Here is a 21,212-nt window from a genome sequence, read left to right as displayed (position 1 = left end):
CTTAGCTTAGCATGAAGACTAGAAAACAGCTAAACAGCAACTCTGAAGATAAATAACATGTATTTCTCATTTCTGTGTGTAAAAACGACAGATTGGAGTTTTACACAGGTTATGTGCATACTGCGTACTGAACACTACACACTGTATATACTGTATATACTGCATACTGAACACTACACAGGTTATGTGCATACTGCGTACTGAACACTACACACTGTATGTACTGCATACTCCATACTGAACACTAACACACTGTATGTACTGCATACTCCATACTGAACACTACACTGTATATACTGTATATACTGCAACACTGCACACTACACACTGTAATACTGCATATATGCACACTGCACACTACACACTGTTATACTGCATACTGGACACTACACACTGTATATACTGCATACTGCTATCTAAACACTACACTCTGTATATACTGTGGCATACTGCGTACTGAACACTACACACTGTATGTACTGGCATACTGCATACTGAACACTACACACTGTATATACTGTATATACTGCATACTGAACACTACACACTGTATATACTGCATACTGAACACTACACACTGTATATCTGCATACTGTATACTGAACACTACACAGGTTTATTGCATACTGCGTACTGAACACTACACACTGTATGTACTGTATATACTGCATCTGAACACTACACAGGTTATGTGCATACTGCGTACTGATCACTACACACTGCATACTGAACACTACATTGTATATACTGTATATACTGCATACTGAACACTACACACTGTATATACTGCATACTGAACACTACACACTGTATATACTGCATACTGAACACTACACACTGTATATACTGCATACTGCATACTGAACACTACACATTGTATGCACTGGATATTGCACACTGAACACTACACACTGTATATACTGCATACTGAACACTACACACTGTATATACTGCATACTGAACACTACACACTGTATATACTGCATACTGCATACTGAACACTACACACTGTATGCACTGCATATTGCACACTGAACACTACACACTGTATATACTGCATACTGAACACTTATCACTGTATATACTGCATACTGTATACTGAACACTACACACTGTATATACTGCATACTAACGTACTGAAAAGTACACATTGTATGTACTGCATACTGCGTACTGAACACTACACACTGTATATACTGTATACTGAACACTACACACTGTATATACTGCATACTGAACACTACACACTGTATATATTGCATATTGCATACTGAACACTACACACTGTATATACTGCATACTGAACACTACACACTGTATGTACTGCATACTGCGTACTGAACACTACACACTGTATATACTGCATACTGAACACTACACACTGTATATACTGCATACTGCATACTGAACACTACACACTGTATATACTGCATACTGAACACTACACACTGTATGTACTGCATACTGCGTACTGAACACTACACACTGTATATACTGTATACTGAACACTACACACTGTATATACTGTACACTGAACATTACACACTGTATGTATTGCATACTGTGTACTGAACACTACACACTGTATATACTGCATATTGCGTACTGAACACTACACACTGTATATACTGCATACTGAACACTACACACTGTATATACTGTACACTGAACATTACACACTGTATATACTGCATACTGCGTACTGAACACTACACACTGTATGTACTGCATACTGCGTACTGAACACTACACACTGTATATACTGCATACTGAACACTACACACTGTATATACTACATACTGCGTACTGAACACTACACACTGTATATACTGCATACTGCATACTGAACACTACACACTGTATGTACTGCATACTGTGTACTGAACACTACACACTGTATATACTGCATACTGAACACTACACACTGTATATACTGTGTATTGCGTACTGAACACTACACACTGTATATACTGCATACTGAACACTACACACTGTATATACTGCGTACTGAACACTACACACTGTATATACTGCATACTAACGTACTGAACACTACACACTGTACGTACTGCATACTAACGTACTGAACACTACACACTTTATATACTGCATACTGACACTACACACTGTATATACTGCATACTGAATACTACACACTGTATATACTGCATACTGAACACTACACACTGTATATACTGCATACTGCGTACTGAACACTACACACTGTATATACTGCATACTGAATACTACACACTGTATATACTGCATACTGAACACTACACACTGTATATACTGCATACTGACACTACACACTGTATATACTGCATACTGAACACTACACACTGTATATACTGCATACTGACACTACACACTGTATATACTGCATACTGAACACTACACACTGTATATACTGCATACTGCGTACTGAACACGACTGCTCACACTGAAGATGAGCAACACGTCTTCTCTGCATCACATGACGGTATCATCATGACGGTATCATCATGACGTTACCCGTCCAATCTACCGTTGGATGAAAATTGTTTATCACAAATGTTAATCAGCATAACCTCTTCCACTCAGTTTAATATGTTCCAGTATTATTTTAGTGTTGAAAATAATCGGAATCAGCAAATCAAGGTTCAAGTCTACCAGAGATGTCTGAAGTGTTGGGAGTTCTGGTAGATTACAGTAACCTAAAAGAGAAAGAGAGAAAGAGAGAGGTGAGAACCAAAGGGTGGCTTTACAATGCTTCGCGGGGCCCCTGACACAATGGTCTGGAGACCTGCCAAATGCTCACATTCCTCCCTTTCTTTTGGGACGCAGAGGTCTGGGCTGGCAGAGACTGGCATCAGGGTCACAGGGAATCTGCAGGGAGAGGGTAAGAAAGAAACAACAATAAGACAGGTGAGAAAGAGGCAAGAGAGAGAGACAGAAAGTAGGAGGCGAAACAGCTCACCCCTCCCATGCCCTCATTGTCTCCTCCTGTGAGCGACCGACTGGAGGGAGGTGCTCAGCTGGGAGCAGAGAGACTCTGAGGGACATGGGAGTCTGAGCAGAGCTGGAAGGGGTCGCTCTGTGCTGTAGGCTGCTCTGCTGCAGACCTGTTTCTGGAGGGATTCAGAAGGGCTGGACACAGGAGACGGACACAGGAATTTCCAGGTCACAAGGGTTCCTGTGGCGGAGCACAGGCTGGGCTGGTATTTCCAACCTCACGGTCATGAGAGTGGCAGAGTAGGACCAGGGAGGGAATACACATTGAGAGAAGGAGCGTTATACACAAGAGGTTTTACTTCAGGGGTCCTAACCCCTCAGGATGGGATCCTCTGTGGAGTTTGCCTGTTTGCTGCTGGTGGTTTCCACTCTGGGAAAAAACCACTTGGTGTCTGCGGGTTGTTCAGGGAAATGCTGCCGGGGTAGAGACCTGAGCTGTCTGACGACTGACTGGAGGATGGATCGTGTGTACGGGACGTGTTACTGCGACAAGGGCTGCGTCAGGACCCAGGACTGCTGCTTCGACTACTTCACAGAGTGCCCAGGTGAGGTGAGGGGTGAATGGAGGGGAAGTGTTTGTTTTCTGGCACACACCTTAACTATATACCAGAGGGAGATAACCTGTCGCACGAGATAACTCGACCTTTTGCTAAAGAGAGATTACCGGACAGAAGATAAAGATAATTGGAGAAGAAAGATTATTTTCAGTACCTGTGTTGCACAATTCATCCAAAGCATGTGAAACTGTGCACATTTATCTTCACCTTCTAACTTGTGCAGGGCACTAAAAACAATGTCGACACTCTTTCTTATGGCGTGGCTGCTACATCACAATAATCAGTTCAGCAAATAACTCTGTGTCTAAGCTCATTTCAGAGGACTGGCCCACATAATGGAATTAGTACAAATATTTGAAGAATGTGATTCTGTCAATCATTTGTAGCAATTACAGTTCCAGTCAAACAAGCCGAGCGAACCTAATATGTGTTATAGGCCGGGAGAGACTAAATCTGCATGCTTAATGCATCAAAGCCTGATGACTGAAAAGAGAAATCACAGGACTTGGGGACTGAGTGGGCACATGGCATGCTCTTAAACAACGTGTAGAGCAGGAAACACTAATTATCACATTGATCAAAAGTTATTTTCTACATCATTTGCTCCGTGTATTTATGCATTCTGCAAGAACGCTGCAAGGTTTTAAGTGTTGCTGCAACAATCCCCTCTGCACATGTGATCAGTCCAACTTGTGAGTTTTGAAGCACTTTGATTGTTTGCACAGAGGATATCCTGTAATAACAGTATGTGTTGCCAACATCCAGCTCAGGACTGTGCTGTGAGCGACTGGACCTTTTGGAGCGGCTGTGCTAAGCCCTGTCAGCCTTCAGTACGGGTCCGTGTCCGTCACGTAGAGCAGCAGCCCAGTAACAGCGGAGAGCCCTGTCCCAGCCTGCAGCAGCAAAGTGGCTGCAGGGAGTACAGAGACCACCAGGGCGGCCCCTGTGGACCCCACTCCGGTATACAAATGTTTTACTAGTACTGCAATTTACTGTTTTTATTTTACATGCATTCTTCTCTTGACTTTGCACTTTAAAGGGACTTGTTACCCAAAAATCTAAATATTATATTATATATATACTTACCTGTAGGGAGATTTAGTCCACGAGTAGATGCTTAAAATAAAAATAATTCCTTCATGAAACTGCTCACAAGCTCTGTGGACTGTTTTGAGTAACCGGGTAAAGACACATTGCTGTTGAGAAGGTCGACATCTCCAACAGTTTGCAACTTCAGGGTGAACTGTCCCTTTAAATGGGCTAAACATGAACTTACTACTAGAATACTGAACCGTTGTCTCTTATCAGGTCCTGCATTCATCACCAGCATGGAGTTTGGAAAGGGAAGGCCCAAACATGACAACTATGGAAACCCCCTCGACGCTGGGTATGTTACACATCATCATGTAAAGCTGCACAACCTCAGGTGTCTTTAAACTCAAGAGTTGTTCATGAACGCTGTCAGGGGTCAACTTCATCTTAACATTATGCTGTGTAACCTTAACCAACTCTTTCTCCATGTGCGTGAGACCAGTAGCTGTTTGCTCACCTGGATGTCTGTCTACAGAGAATAAGTACAATAAAGCAGCGCTGAGAGAGACGGCCCACAACCCTTTGAAATGTAATACTTTAATAAGGACTGTCACATGAAAAGCACATGCACAAAAGATCTAGGTGACAGTAGAGGTGGTGTGTGCAGCTCACAGGGACTCCTGTGCCCGTCACCAGCAGGGTGAAGATGACCTTCTGTTGTGTAGTTACTTTAGCAAATGTGGAAGAAGTACTCGGATCATTTAGAAAAGTATGCAATGTTAGCAAAACGTTTTCAGCTTTGTGACGATGCATGTTCCAGCTGATACAAGAGGCTTTTTAAAGACTGTATTTAGCTTGTACTGGACAGGAAGGGCATGCATTGTAATCTGACACCTTTAGTTACTTTTCAGACAAATTCAGCGCAGTAAAAAGTTCAATACTTACCTCTGCGATGTGTTGGAGTACAAGTTGCATAAAGCAGAAATACTTAAGTACAAGTACCTTGTATATGTAATGTGTACTTAAGTACTGTAAATGTACTCAGTTACTCTCCTCTGTACATCTTGATTAAGTGGTTCTAATATTGCAGAACTGACTGTGTGACCCCGACCCTCCTCCCCTCAGGTTCTGTGTGGAGTTCACACTGGAGTCCCGGACCCCCCACTGCAGCGTGCAGAACCGGCCACACACACACTGGACACGCTACATAACAGAGGGCTATAAAGTGTGTGTGGCGTGTGAACCTCCTGCCATGCGGAACAATAGTGGCAGCTGCCAAGGAGACGGCCTGGAATCACACAAGTACGAAGTTATGAACCTTTATACGTGCACGTGCACGTGTGTGTGTGTGTGTGTGTATAATCTTGAGTATATGCAGATACCCTTTTTCTCCTCTCTTTAACAACTATGCTGTTAATAATACATTTTTATGGATGCACTTGCAACAAATATTCTACTCTCCTAAAGAAAGCAAACATGACACGAGTTCATACTTCTGCTTCTTTGTAACATTCAGAATGAGAGGTTGCCAGATGTACGATAATTAGAGTTGGACGATCATTTTGCCTTCCGTGTGATCAATAATGCTAAAAAGGTTCCATAAAGTACGATCATTTTACTATTTCCTGCCACTTACAATAAGAACTTAGTCTCATTTTAATTAATTGTCAGATAGCATCTTTTTATTTAACATTTCAATTCAAGTGCAAATAATGTGAACTGTTGAAGAATGTGTGAAACGATCCAAAACATAAACAAGACGACTGTGTTGCAGAGAAGCTCTGCTCCACTGGCAGGCGGTGGGGAACCATCAGTGCAGCGGGACGTGGAAGAAGATCCAGAGAACCCAGCAGTGCGACTGTCCACCGCAGCACAGCTTCGTCTTCATCTGATCCAAACAAAGCTCCACAGAACTCTGATCTGCTGTCCACAAATCACATTTCACAGCCAAGATCCCCTCGTCAGTCACACTGAAACTGTTTCCAGATCAGACGCTTCAATGCTGCAGTCGCACGAGACTTAAAGGGATAGTTGGGATGTTTTGAAGTGTGGTTGAATGAGGTACATGTAGACGCAGTTTGGAGAAGCAGACAGGAAGTACCAGCAGGAAGATAGCATGTACTGCTGTGGACGTATTTTAGACACCTGAAAATATGTGTTTCAGTTTAAGTGTGGTGCTGTTGTGCGACTTTGATGAATTCCAACAAATCCTTTAAACCCACAAAGTCACATAAGTCAAAATAACCAATGAAGCAGCGGCAGAACAACAACAACTCCTAAGTTCTGGGAGGTAAAGTCACCGTTTCCTCAATGGAGTCTGGTGTGTTTGAAGAGAGCCTTCAGTTCCAGTCAGACAGGGCCGACTGACAGCGAGGTAAAGAGGTGAAAGTATTCTAAAGAAAGCGTACACTTAAACTCATTTGGATTATTTCAGGCGTCTAAAATACATCCACAGCAGCACGTTGTTGAGCTCCCTGCTGGTACTTCCTGTCTGCTTCTACAAACTACATCTGACCCACTTGAAACAATCCAAACTCTCCCTTTAAGACTCAGATTTGTCCTGCAACGCAATTATGTTTCTAATAAATATGCTACACATTGCTATAAAAGCATCGCCACTGCACATCGTTCTGTATCACTGCACATCATGTAAAGCCACTGTTGCAACTTGTACAGGATTTCACTTTTTAAGGACACATTAAGCACCTATCAAAGTTGACGTTGCATATTGTTTTGTAACAAGCCACTGTTGTATTCGTTTAACAATTTTATGAAAAAAAATGTTTAACTTAAAATTATAACAATATTTGTGGTCTTTTTCTCACACACACAACACACACACACACACACACACACACACACACACACACACACACACACACACACACACACACACACACACACACACACACACACATCACTTGGTGCAAACTGAACAGATAACCCAAAAGGAACATTTTCAATAATAAGGGTCATAATGCTCATTTACAGGTAATATATATATCTGCGTTGTAGAAGTTAGTGAGGCGCTCTCGCTCTTCAGTCGACTTTAAGCATCTTCGTTAAAACTCTCCAGCGGTCTTTGAGCATGGTGCCGGTGCGTCCGTCAAAGTCATAATCCAATAAAATGCGAGACCACTTCCCCCGGCCGTGACGTTTAACTCCAGCCGTGAGGTATCTGTCCTGCTGGTCCGTCCATTTCTAAAACATAGTCAAACATAAGGAATTAAAATGTCAGTGAATCCGATCTGAAAGGGAAGGAAGCCTTCAGTTACCCGGTTGTATTTACCTGAGGGGATTTTCTTTTCTTTTGGATCTTGGAGGTGTCCATGGGCTTCCCAGATGTGAGCCGAGAGATTTCTGACGGTGAGACGTTCAACGTTCTTGTTAGTGTAACGCTCAGAAATGTGCACGAAATCCAAATGTAAAGATGGAGGAAAACAAAGCGTACCACTCTGGGAGATTCTTCTGACCGTGACATAAGACTTCCTGCACGAATCAACTTCCCATTCGTCCACGATGTTAGTGTTCAGCAGTTTCCGTTTTGTTCTGTGGAAGTGAAAGTATATTCTTAAATACAGAACAGGGCTCATGAGGAGGTGTCAATAAATCAACTGGAGGTGTTAAAGTTGACTTCCTACTTTTTGCTTGTCGATTTCTTTGCTTCTCCTGGCAGAGCGCTGACCTGCATCACGTCGTCCCCCGTGTGTGAGGACTGCACCATCTTTGTGGCTGCCTGATCGATGGAGAGGTCGACAACAACACACACACCAACATGAATTATGTTACTAAATATTACCTTTTTTTATACAATTACGTCTCAGGCTCAAGTGTCGCCGTAACGTGGAAGCAGAACTAATGAGACCCGTCGTTACAACATCCTTCTAAGTTCAGCCTGATGTAAATCACTCTGTAAACTCTGGGGTCTGTTCATTAGACCCTGAGGAGGACGCCGCTGTATGTGGCAGTTTGCCCTTCACAACTAATTTTGATGACAAATTGTCAATTAGCTATGAGTGATAACATCACATCAGCACCTTCAGGTGGTCGTTACTCAGAGCAGTCTGCACACAAGATCATTTATTGACTGCTGTTTGTTGCACCTTGACCGCGAAACATTGGACACATGATGTATTGTTCAAAAAGGTACCGCATACTTTTATTAAAGAGGTACACACACACACACACACACCTTTATAAGTCCTCAAACTTACATATTTACCCAGTGAGGTCAGATTTGCCTGAGAGATCCTCTCGTTTTCTGTCTCAGAATATCAAAGTCTACTTTAAAGATCCGGCATCTTCAGAGTATAATTGTACGTTTTTATTTGTACATGTACAGGCCAATTAAATCACATGTAGCTGAAGATATTCTCCATCTGAAAAACAGCTGAGCAGCAAAAAAACTGACCTTTATTGTCACACTTGTTTGGATCAAAGATGTTATAAAGTTCAAAATCATTTTTTGAGATGTTGGTGTGAAATTTTCAAGCATCAAACTTAATCTATATTTTTCATTTGCGAGCATGACGGGACTAATCCTCTTGGTTGATGTCTCGCACCAAGACAGAAGAATTTACAGCACAGCTGTTCTCATTGCTTATTTGTCAGTGTTACGGCCACGGCCTTATTTATCTGTGGGGATTACTTGTACTTGCATGCACCTTGTTTCCTTATTATGTATGCAGATTGCAATGTGTGACCCCCGCCCCTTGATTGGCTGCAACGATACCTCTCCTCCCACCTTGATGACGACCGAGTTATGATTGGCGTGTACCTGTTCCGGTCCACCAATCCAAGGGACGCTGGAGAGACCAGAAGCTACAACTGCCTGGCCAGCTCGACAGTCGGGGCTGCTGGTGTCGTCAGCCATATGCATTGTACTCGTGTGTGTGGATCCTAGAGTCGGTTGTATCTTAATGTCATCAGTTAAGTCACGTGCTCTGTATCCAATGTGTTGGAATCGGTGCTTCAGTGCTATATATGACTTTTGTTTGTATTTGGTATTGATCCAGTTTTCATCCCAAGTTTTGTTTAGCATTGTTTAGGTTGGGGCTTATCGTTGTTCGTTTGGCTTTGACGCCTCATTGCTCTGGTGTAAGATTGATTTTTTTAGTTTTACTGATCACTTTAAAAGCACGTCTGGGTCTGGCCCAAGCTATAAAGCTGAGCTAATATGAGCAGCCTCAGACCTTCAGGTCCTTCTGGTCGCTGCAAAGTCGAGGCTTAAATCTAAAAGGTGCTTCTCCCATCGGGGCCCCTCGGCTTTGGAACGACCTCCCTGAGAAGAAGAGGTTTGCAGAAGCAATAATATCTTAAATCGCTTGTTAAAAACTATTTTATAGACTTGCTTTTATGTGAGGTCCTTCTACTCCTAACACTTTTATTATTTTTATTTATTTATAATAAATGTCTCGCTTTTGTTTGGCTTTCTGTCGTTACAATGTCTTCTGAGCATCCTGCTTTTACTTCGTCTGACAAAGCACTTTGTAAACCATGTTGTTAAAAAGGTGCTGAGGTGACATTGTCCAACTCGCCTATACCTCTTATGAAGTCGACTGAACAGGGCTGACACAACACACACACACACACACACACACACACCACACACACCTTCAGAAGGTAGTCGGAGGGATTCTTCTCCAGGTAGGCATCCAGGTAAGACTGAAGCGTCTCCAGCAGGCGGTTGAAGCTGAAGCTCATGAGGAGCGGGTGGCAAGTTTCTCTCTCTGTCACTATTGTTGACAGTTTGACCTTCAAGTTCTGTTGAGAAATGTTTAGTTGTAAAGCATTAAAATCAATCGAGGCCGCCAAATATTCCCACATCGAGCCTGTGCTTGTGAGAAGAGAGTAGTGGACACACAGACCTCTGGGACTTTGTGGTTATCTTCAAACCACTTGAGGGCAGAGGAGGCAGATGACTCTTGACCTTGATCCAAGCACACAGCCACAGACTGGGAACAAATGCATCAGACACTTCATCAACATTAAGACAAACCCTCCCAGTGTGACAGCAAAACCTTCAGGCTCATTCAGTTCATTTTTATTCACATTTAAAGCCTGTCTGGAATGTATCTACCCCCCCACCCCCCCTAAATAATTTGTGCGATTACCTGGACAAACAGAAGAATGGTGATGTTTTTGAACAAACTCTCGTCTGCCACAGTGTCCTCAAGGTCTGTCCAGATGTTGGCCGCAGACATCAGAGGCATCACATGTGTGTCCTCTTCAAACAGAACATCTGGGGACAGAAGTCAGACCATTTACTTATGAGCGTAAGCGGAGTAAAGAAGCACAGGATACATTTTAAAAGTACTTTAATCTACTTTTCTGATATGACAGTTGTTATATCAAACTGTCAGCAAAACGTTGAAACATCGCATTGCACGTGACCTTCAGCTGGGATCAGTTTCAACATAAACTGTAAACAGACTCAGTGTTTTGAGAGCACAAATTAACAAATAAAAACAATTTGCAGATGAAGAAATGTCAAGAGTGGCTTAATTAAGACTTTTGCATGCATTTCCATATATGTACGCGTGTGAATGACACATGCATACATATAATCACAAGCTGTTGCTGCTGAGACGCTGTCACAGGTCATTATAGTTTCTATGGGACTTCACGATGAGTAAAATATGCAATAATGTTGTTGAATATCATGGTAAAGATATTACTTAATAATAAATAAACAGATATTAAAGTGTACTCAGTTCTGCTGCTTATTGCAGTCTGCTGTCATGTGATTATCGTGCGAGGTGACACTGCCAAAGAAAACAAAGCACCCGAACAGTATTATAGGAGATACTGTACGCAGGTGTAGAAAGACGTCTAAGAGCGAAGCCTAATTCAACTTCTAACTGAAACGACTTACCCAACTGCTTCCCGTGCATGACTCTCGCGAGGAAAGCACAGATCATAGTTTTCTCATCATGGACTTCTCCTTTCACTGAACTCTCAGAAATGGCTAGAGAAGCAAAACAAATAAGTAATAAAGGTGGTGTCTCTGCAGGTATCAGGGGTAAAATGTATGGTAATTTGTGCATTATGGTTTTAAATTAATAATGTTGTAGCAGGTGTAGGAACTCACAATTGACTCTAGGCTATAAAAAAGGGACACAACTTCTTCACACATTGACCAACTTTAGATGTGGAAAAAGAGAAATCTACTTTATTTTACTTTCACAAATAGAATAAAAAGGTTTCACACATGTTAAAGTAGTTTTCAGACAGTGTTAAGGCTTTAACATCAGTAAGAGGAGCAACAACCGGTTAGTTAATGAACCCTGACCTTTGCCCTTAACTACCAATCTGAAGCCAACTTCAGCGTCTGCTGGTGTGGCCGCTCGTGTCAGTTTAAGAGGAGCAACCAGAGTTTTAATTTATAGTTTTAACACGAGACTGGAAATTATCTCCTCGTAATATATTAACGTTGTTATTGTCACATCAACTTTCAACACCACTGGTATTAAACTTTGCATTTCTAAATAATCTACATTACTTCAGCACCTTGTGGTTTGTTATCGTGTAAATGACCGTTGACGTTAACAACTAGTTATCTACATCTTACGAGGTAAACAGTGTTTCTGTTGCGGATAAGTTAACAAAGATTAGCTAACTAATGTTGCGTTAGCTTTGAGTAACTTACCCTGTAAAGTCAAAATTGTCTCATTGAATTCTTCAAAGTTTCCTTTCTTGAAATGCCGACACAGACTTACAAACATAAAGTCCAAAATCCACCCAGTAGTAACATTGTTAACACGCGAAAACCCGGCGATACTTGTGTCTGTGAGACTCGCAGCTGAGGAGCTTTTATTCTTTATTTCAGGTCCCATGTTTTTTATATTCAGTTTCAAGATTCATTTCTTTATCCTCTTTGATTTCCGCGCTGTTTTATCCACGCTTGGCAGCCTGCAGCGCCGTGTGGTGGTCAGGAGGAGTAACTACAACTACAGCTTTTATACAAGTTAAATATATATCAGTTACCAAAAAGAATAAGCCCTTTTTGAACTTAATTTTCATATTTTTTTAATGTTTGGACTATGTCAAATAAATAACTCAATGTTTTGGTAATTTTGTCAAAGTGTTATTGTATTGGGCTGTATTACAGCCATGGATGAATTACTGAACAGCCCACCTGGCCCCGGCCCAGGGCCCAAAGTGGTCTTCATCTACAACATGTCACATTTCACAGAGACCAGCCAGGACTCAAATACATCTACAAAGACACATAAAAAGAGTACGAAGAGATCAAATCAACTACCAAGAGATGCAAAACAGTGGCAAAGGGACACAAAGAAACTCAAAATGACTATAAAAAAGGGCAAAACAATAGAATTATTTTTATTATAAAAAGACCAAAACAATTACAAAAAAACAACAACAACAAAAACAAGCTAAACAACTATGACGTCTGTGGTTCTGACATGATAACTAGTGTATTTAAAAAACAAATCAGGCTCTATTTTGCACTTCTCTATAAGACAGCGTTGTGAAGATATTCACAAATATCAAGATAATGGAAATTCATCACGATCAACGTGTTTTTTTGTCGTCCCATTACCAGAGCTTCTGGTTTCGGCTATTCATGTTCAGTCTCACTGTTTGGCAGCAGCACACAAGAGAAATGTGCACATCCATTAATTCATCTAGTGTAATGGAATACATTTGAGATAAATCATTTATCAACCGGTCTCGCCAGATTTCTGAGACGTCTGCACTTTTGGATATGGAAATAAAAAATGAAAACATGCAAACTTTCTGTAAGCACTAATCTAAATATAATGAGCCATATTTTGCATAAGAATGCATCCAGATGCAGATGTGACCTATAAACATTAGTAGAGAACACACAAACACATGAGTTATATACACATTTATTTGTTATTCTGCATATGCTAATAGACGTAATGGGGAACAATGCTCTACAGAAATGTTGACATACATGTACCATAACAAAGTGTTCTGTGGTCACATAATTGTTCGGACTACTACATGCATACAAAGATGTCGCTTTGTACAGAAACAGTCTGTAGCTCAGAATGATAATGTTCTCCAAAAGCTGAACAGAAAAAAAGTGTTAAGAGGCAGAGTACACAGAGACATAAGAAGAAACTTATGTGTAGCTTAACGCATTATAGGGAGCAAGGTTGGGTAAGCACGCATGAGTGACACGGACAATACCCGTTCTCTCAGAGAAAATAAAGACACGACCTTTCCACTCTGTACGGTATCACAGATGATAATGCCATCGTGAGACAGTGAGACAAAGACCACTCGCTGTCAGCTCACACAATCAATTTCCACACAAACATCATCCCAAGGGAATATATCCGATCAATCTAAATCCCTTGTTTCTCGACCCTAACCTGTCAAAATGAAGGATTACTCGAGGCTAACACGGAGACAAAGAAGGGATGTTAGGAAAAGTTTAATGTACAGGTACAGAAAAATAATAGTTTTAACTGAGAAGGTTACCATCGAACCGTCCTTCATAAAGAAAGAATGTAACCCTCAAACAACAACGATCCCCGCTGACCCCGCATTTCTACCAGAGAACCGGTGTTTCCAAAGATGAGTCCATGAGCTCTCACGTGAATCTCTGATAACCGAGTTAAATGATGTTGGTCTGGGCATACAGTATGTACACAGACAAAATAAACATGGACCAAAACTGATGTGATGGAACTACTTCCTCCTCTTAAAGGGAAACATCTGTATTTTTTTCCCCATGTTTTTGTGTCTGAGTGACTAAAAGTGACAACTATTTTTTTTTAATTGGTCCAGTAATGAGCGAGAGCGCTGCAATGCAATCATATCGTGCAATTCTGCACCGTCAATGTACACTCAAAGTTTGTTTTTGCCACCGACAGCCTCAGATTGTTATTATAAGTGAAAACATTTAAGGAGCAACAGATAAACAAAATGTTTTTCTTTACCTATTTCTTGATCTGCTTGTTTTTGTGTCATGTGACTTGTTGCCAGAAGACAGCAGTGAAAACGTGAGTGAGAGTTGGAGAGAGGAGGGCCGGCGTCGTCACATTTTGCTGTGTTGGAGTATAAAAAGCGTAGCTTAGTGTCATCTAAAAGATTTTCAATGTCATGGCTGAATATTTAGCTTATTGTTCTGATGTGGATGTCATGAGCAAGATCTCAGAGCGAGACTTCTCCTTGAGCGAGACTTTAGACACGATAACAAACGGAGCGGATCAAGTGAAAGTTACAGAACATTTATTTATTTATCAGTAGACTCCTTTCCATGATGTCGACACTTATAATAACAATCTGAGCCTTTCAGTGGCAAAACAAACCTTTGTGGACGTACTTTGCCCAAAGGATTGACTTGCAGGTTGTTTAGCAGCTGCAGCGCTCTCACTCAATACTGGACCAATTAAAAAAATGAGTCATTTATAATTAAAAACATGGAAAATAGCTTCCAGGTTAAACAATACAGATGTTACCCTTAAACACTCTCAGCTTTCCCTCATCCAGACCTTCCTTTCACCCACTGATCCCCGTGCCGGAGGGCGTGCCCTGGGGTCAAAGCCTCCGGAGCCGTACAGGATTAAAGTGGTGTCAGCATGGGAAATAATCAGATGTATCCGTTTAGTGATCACTTCCTGCCTGTCTGTGCTCAGTTAGAAACTCTCCTTCTGTCTCTTTCTCTCACAGTAAAACTTCGTCCCTTCATTGGCGCCTCTTCCTGCCTCACTGCAAACGGACGGACGGGGGATACTGAATGGTGGTGCACAGATTACCCAGGAGGAGGGAGAAATATTGCCGCTCCTTACCCCAGGAGCCAAGACATCAATGTGGATTTGACAACATCACCTTTCAAGAAAAGTACAGAAGTATAACTAGTTGACATTAGCTGTTAAAGAAAAAACAGAGAATCGATCCAATTGGAACATCAGAGAGTTATAGAAAACCTGAGAACTCAATAACATTACTTGTATCTATTACATAAAGACCTGATTTCACCTATAAAATTAGAATTTTCTGTACAGTGCTATATGAACAAAGCAAAATGACTTGCTACCTTCTCATAAACAGCAGTGTTATGAAAAGGCACGCATCATTTCAACCACCATATGGCAGGAAATTGTGGTCGTGCTCCATTTTGGTTTAGAAAAAATAGAATCATTCTCAACGTTAATTCACAAAAAACATAAAATCATTTTTGTGTGGCCATTGAAATAAAATTATCTTTAATATCTTCCACAGACATCTAGTTAGACGTTTGATGTAAATCTAACAGCAATATAAAAGGCCCAGAGTGGTCAATTTGGATCCCTAGTCCCACAGATAATCAAATTTGAGGTCCATTAATATCTGGCATTAAAGTGCGAGACAGCATATGCCAGACATATAATACGAAAAAGTAAATGTCAAATTCTCATTTGCATTGTTTGTTTGTGAGATTCTGGTAGTTGTAATACTATTTTGCCTCATATTAAAGATATAACATTTGAAAAATACAAGTCATTTCTGCCTGTACACTTACAAATCCCGTAGACAGAAAATAAAGTGCCACAATTCTTGGCCTGCATAGATTGCAGTATGCGGTATTGCACATTCCACACCTCTCTGTGAGAACAGAAAATATGATAATGATAATAATAATAATAATAATAATAATAATAATAATAATAATATGAAATAAAACAATAAAACAAACAACAAAGAATTCACCCACGTACTTCCTGTCGCTCTGGTTTGTGTGGCTCTCACAAACACACTACGAGTACACTCAGTGTCATGCTGAAACAAAACACTAATATTCCAGCAGTAAAATTGGAATCAAAGGCAACATACAACGGATATCTTCAGTCAGTGTAAAACAAAAGCGAGAAAGAAGACGAGAGAGAGAGAGAGAGAGAGAGAGTGAGAGAGAGAGAGAGAGAGAGAGAGAGAGAGAGAGAGAGAGAGAGAGAGAGAGAGAGAGAAAGAAAAAAACTCCTTTGGGTTTAAGTTCGACTGAAAATAGTTTTGTTCACAATAAAACACAATAAATTACAGTCCAAGACACGACGGATATATGTAAAGAATGCCTTAAACTCATCAGCAGGACGGGATAAACTTGCAGTAGTATGGAACAAATGTCAATAACGACATCAGGGCGCTGAGGATCATGAACACAATGCAGGTAAACAAACCATAAGGAAAGAAAAAACATAACTACTGTCATAATACTTGTTATAATCGTATATGTTACTATGCAGCTGAGATAGATGAAAGCTGTGCTTGATTTGGTCCATTGATATGAGAGGGAGCATTGTCATTTTTTTTTATTGTAGTCTATCCCTTTTGAATTGCCAAAATAGATAATTATAGTGTAAAGCATATCTGTGTAATAATGACCATATCTACTGTGCTGAATAAATAAATAGTCTGTTTTACTGAATCTCACTTACCTACTGTAGATTTATTTCTCTACAAACATCTACTCCTACTTATTCTTATTCTTAGAACTACTTTTAGATGTTTATCTGAGAGTAAATAAGATTTACTGTTAAGGAATAATCTTAAACCTTGTCGTGACTTCTGAAACCACATTAAATATTTTCAGTAGTGGAAGTTTCTGATATTTGGCGACTTCAGGTTGATTGTGGGGGGATCAAGGTGTTTCTGTCCGCCCACCGGTCTTTACTTCAAAGACTGAACATCAACTGAAAGCTCAACAGTCGCTATGAAAACCAAAAGCAATAATGTCAACGTTACAGTTTCATACACCGTTATTCACACGAAAAAAACATTACAGGGTCGTCATGGGAACACTTTGCATTTCCACAAAAGGTAATGATATGTTTTTTTTTTATAGGTCGCTACGATGCAACACCCAGTCTGAGGGCTCTCAGTTCAACCCCCCCCCCCCCAACTCCCGTTTCACATTACAATTATTTGTACCTTCAGTGACATGTTTCCGTTGCCATCCTGTGCATTGTCATGGCCTTAGATGTCCGAGTATTTACAGTGGAGCGCTTTCAGCAAACTAAGCACCGTAAAATATATGTCTTTTTTAAATGCATGCTTTTTACAGATAAGTCCCTCTGTGCATTTTCCTTCTTTTGCTAGAAAAAGGAGACTGTCATTGTGTACATTGGGAGGACCAAAATGTCTACATAAGTTGATGAATTCCCTCATGAGCCTCCTCTTTAAAACCCACTGTTTGCCTCAAAAGTCATTCTCAAATCTGCACTGCAGTTTCTTTTTCAGTAATACGCAACAACACAAGTAAAAGGGACTTGTCATGCCATGCAAAAATCTCTTTCACTACAACTGCACCCTTTCCTACTCTCCCACACGCCGGGCTGAGGTTGCAGTGGGTCCTATTGTCCCTCGGAGCTTTCCTTTTACAGTCACATGCTGGTTTCGCAGGCCGGAGAGAGGCTGCCGTCCCCGGGTATCAGGTGGATATCCGACGTAAACATGTGGTTCTCTACTTTGTGTCCACTTTGGTTGCTGTCAGCCTTGACTTCCTCGCCTGCTCCGACCACACCTTGGGTGCAATTTTGTGCTGCTGTTTTGGGTGACAAGGGAGCAACTGCAGCGCCCGCCACTTCCATCAGATGCTTCTCCTCGTGGTTCTCTGTGGATTGATCTTCATCGCCGGGTGGGGTATCGACCACCAGCCTCTTAGGCGACAACGGGCAGGTCTCCTCCTCTGAGATTGGGAGCAGCTCCACCGTGCTGAGGATGAGCGGAGACGTCTCTCCATCGGGGGACTCGTCTTCCAGGATGCTGGAGCTGATGTCTCCAGGAGAGGTAGTGCTGGGCGGTGTCAGCGGGCCTTCAGCAGAGGTCTTGTCGAAGTTGACGTTCAACCCCTTTATTGTGAGAGGGTTATTCCTATGGATATTCTCCACAGCGCTGTTAAAGCTCCCCCTGTCCTCTATGTGGACCTCTGATTCATAGAGGCCGTCTTTGAATATGACGTCAGGGGAGTTGTCGTCATCAATGGCCCTCAGTTGGCTAAGATCCAAGTAGGGTGGTGCCCTGGGGTGTCTGAGTCGACAAGGTCCAGCATTTTCCTTTTTTGAGTTGGAGTCTTGTTCTCTAAAGTTTGCAGAGGAGCCCGCAAAGTTATCTAGCGAGGAGGTTTGGACCTCCTTCATCTCCAGCTCTACTTCCTCTTTTAATGTAAAGTCAGGGCTTTGAGATTTCTTCGGTGAGACTGTCGTGGTCACGTTTGTGCTCAGAGTGCTCATGGAGCTTGTAGTGTTGAGGTTGGTTAAGGATTGTGACGTGGTCATCTGGTTGTACATCTCCTCCAGTTTCTGCACATTAAGGTGCTGCGGGGTCCTGTTTATCCGCTGTGGACTTCCATTGGTGTTGATGGTTATACGAGGCGATCTTTGCGGCTCAGGGTTTCTGTTATCTGCAGTTTGTAAGTAGGTCTCGGAGGAGGCGTGCATGGTTGAGCTGCCCCAGCGACTAGGCGACAGGTGGTTGTCCAGGGAGGTTTTGTCCTCTCCTTTCTCCACCACCACATCCATCAGTTCCATACTTCGGGCGAAGGCATCTTTTAGGTTCATTGACACAATGCTGCCATTCCTCTTGGCTCTCTCCAGCGCCTCTCTCCTCTTGATGGCCTTCTCCTGCCTCTTCTGCTCCTTGTAGAACTCAGAGAAGTTGTTGACAATGATGGGGATGGGTAGAGCAATTACTAGCACACCAGCAATACAGCAGAGCCCACCCACAATTTTACCAAGTAAAGTCTGTGGGTAAATGTCACCGTAGCCCACTGTAGTCATGGTTATGGTTGCCCACCAGAATGACGCGGGGATACTGGTGAATTTGGTGGCATCTTCGTCTTTCTCAGCAAAGAACACCAAGCTGGAAAATATCATGATGCCCATGGCGAGAAATAAAATAAGCAGCCCCAGTTCATTGTAGCTCCTTTTCAAAGTAAACCCGAGAGACTGGAGGCCCGTGGAGTGCCTGGCCAACTTCAGGATCCTCAATATTCTCATGATCCTGAATATCTGCACGACACGGCGCACGTTTTGGAACTGCAGCACACTCTTGTTGGACTCAGTCAGGAAGATGGTGACATAGTAGGGCAGGATGGCCAGCAGGTCAATGACATTCAGTGGGCCTTTGAAGAACTTCCACTTGTTAGGAGAGGAGAGGAAGCGAAGGAGGTACTCCATGGTGAACCAGGCGATACACACGGCCTCTACGTGGGCCAGCTTGGGGTTGTCGTTGGCCTGGCCGAACTCGTCCGTGACCTGCAGATCTGGTAAGGTGTTGAGAGACAGAGCGATGGTGGAGAGGATGATGAACAGGATCGAGAGGATCGCTAGAATCTGAAAAGAGAGCAGAGAAAGGAATAAAATGTTAGTAGGGCTACAAGAAATGTTTTACTGTCAATATTAGGGATGCACGATGTTGGATTTTGGTCGATGCCTTTACTGATAGAAGCGTATTTTTTAAGTTTTATTATGCAGACTTTTAGACTTTTTACTTCAACTTAAGTTACATCTAAAACATGCCAAATTTATTTTTATGTAATATACATATGCATTTTTAGCCGATATGTTAATTTTAAAGCTTTATCTGCTGCTACCGATGACGTGCCAATGTCATCGTGCATCCCTATTATTAATACACTGAAAAATAGAAGAAGAATTTATATAAATACACATAAAATGTTGACTCAAGTTATAGATCTCAGCATGCTATGGCTCAGCAGTTTGTGGCAGATATGGGAAAAACTGTGAATAATCATGTGTGTCGGATTTGAATTAGGGACAGAGATAAAAGCTAAAAAGGTTTTGGAGTACAAATGATGTGAACATAAAGAATGTGAATGCATGTCACAGTGTTGTTTGTACGGACAAAGGAAGTTAATATGGTAATGTGAAACGACAAAAGAAGATACCGAACGAGTAAATCTTTGAATTAATGCAGTGTTGAAGGATAGATTATGAAATGAGGAGAACATTTAAATTAGGGGAAATAACTGGGTCAGAAATCTATTTTGGAAATAGGGGAGTGTGTGTGTGTGTGTGTGTGTGTGTGTGTGTGTGTGTGTGTGTGTGTGTGTGTGTGTGTGTGTGTGTGTATCTACAACAGATAAAAGGATAAAAGGATTTTGGCTCCACCTGTTGGCAACAGTCTAACATTCCCTTCATCTGTCTCAGAATATAATTTATTGCTTTCGGTGATAAAAGAAAAATAACTGCAACACGTTTTTGAAAACATCCGTTTGTTCTTGTGGAATTTGCAATGCTTTGATATTGTTTCCTGTGCCTTCTGCTCAGTAAATAAATAGGTAAGAACTTCCTGTATAATCCCACCAGGTCACCTGAGGCTGCAGCTCTTTAAATTCACCAGGATTTATTGACCTGGATAGATTACATTTGACCTGAGACGTTCTGACTGAGGTTTGATATTTATAAAAAGAGAGTATGTGAGCAATGTATGGGTCTGAATAACAGTGTGTTGTGTGGTGAGTATGTGTGCCTTGTTGGTGGACTATGAGAAGTATCACATGTCTCTCATCGGTCTTCTCTTTACTTCTATAGTAGCTCTGCTGGTTGTATCTGTGGCTCTGCACAAGAGACATATAACTCCTTACAACGCTGCCCGGATTAGCCGATGCCCTTTTTTCCCACAGCTCAACTC

The 21,212-nt window shown here is 41.7% G+C and overlaps 3 protein-coding genes across 3 annotated transcripts in view; 1 reads left to right on the top strand and 2 right to left on the bottom strand.

The window, feature by feature from the left end:
* The first annotated feature begins 3,013 nt into the window (after positions 1-3,013).
* On the top strand, positions 3,014-7,389 carry sbspon (somatomedin B and thrombospondin type 1 domain containing). The gene is made up of 5 exons (XM_029458208.1): positions 3,014-3,539; positions 4,317-4,511; positions 4,860-4,938; positions 5,709-5,885; positions 6,358-7,389. The coding sequence occupies exons 1-5, from the start codon at positions 3,317-3,319 to the stop codon at positions 6,473-6,475; spliced, it is 792 nt and encodes a 263-aa protein (XP_029314068.1). The 5' UTR covers positions 3,014-3,316; the 3' UTR covers positions 6,476-7,389.
* On the bottom strand, positions 6,238-12,464 carry terf1 (telomeric repeat binding factor (NIMA-interacting) 1). Its single transcript, XM_029458206.1, has 9 exons — positions 12,232-12,464; positions 11,458-11,550; positions 10,697-10,824; positions 10,451-10,537; positions 10,197-10,346; positions 8,225-8,319; positions 8,035-8,132; positions 7,873-7,943; positions 6,238-7,784 (listed from the first exon to the last, which is right to left on the bottom strand). Exons 1-9 carry the CDS (start codon positions 12,416-12,418, stop codon positions 7,623-7,625), a joined length of 1,071 nt encoding a protein of 356 aa, XP_029314066.1. The 5' UTR covers positions 12,419-12,464; the 3' UTR covers positions 6,238-7,622.
* Positions 12,465-13,449: 985 nt separating this feature from the next.
* The window catches only part of kcnb2b (potassium voltage-gated channel subfamily B member 2b), an 81,024-nt gene continuing 73,261 nt past the window's right edge, over positions 13,450-21,212 (bottom strand). Inside the window, exon 3 of the mRNA XM_029458120.1 lies at positions 13,450-19,891. Coding sequence (XP_029313980.1) covers positions 17,942-19,891 — 1,950 coding nt within the window. The 3' untranslated portion in view covers positions 13,450-17,941. The remainder of the gene's footprint in view (positions 19,892-21,212) is intronic.

Source organism: Cottoperca gobio, chromosome 20, assembly GCF_900634415.1.
Source record: "Cottoperca gobio chromosome 20, fCotGob3.1, whole genome shotgun sequence".
Lineage (NCBI taxonomy): Eukaryota > Metazoa > Chordata > Actinopteri > Perciformes > Bovichtidae > Cottoperca > Cottoperca gobio.
The sequence above is the reverse complement of the archived record's forward strand: the minus strand, read 5'-3'. Positions and strand labels throughout refer to the sequence as shown.

What these genes read in the sequence shown, in the direction of transcription:
- sbspon (XM_029458208.1), top strand. Translation starts at nt 3,317, where the DNA reads ATGGGATCCTCTGTGGAGTTTGCCTGTTTGCTGCTGGTGGTTTCCACT. An exon ending in CTACTTCACAGAGTGCCCAG is followed by an intron (nt 3,540 to 4,316) that starts GTGAGGTGAGGG and finishes GCCAACATCCAG; the next exon opens with CTCAGGACTGTGCTGTGAGC. An exon ending in GGAAACCCCCTCGACGCTGG is followed by an intron (nt 4,939 to 5,708) that starts GTATGTTACACA and finishes TCCTCCCCTCAG; the next exon opens with GTTCTGTGTGGAGTTCACAC.
- terf1 (XM_029458206.1), bottom strand. Translation starts at nt 12,418, where the DNA reads ATGGGACCTGAAATAAAGAATAAAAGCTCCTCAGCTGCGAGTCTCACA. An exon ending in GACAATTTTGACTTTACAGG is followed by an intron (nt 11,551 to 12,231) that starts GTAAGTTACTCA and finishes TTGCTTCTCTAG; the next exon opens with CCATTTCTGAGAGTTCAGTG. An exon ending in CATGCACGGGAAGCAGTTGG is followed by an intron (nt 10,825 to 11,457) that starts GTAAGTCGTTTC and finishes TTCTGTCCCCAG; the next exon opens with ATGTTCTGTTTGAAGAGGAC.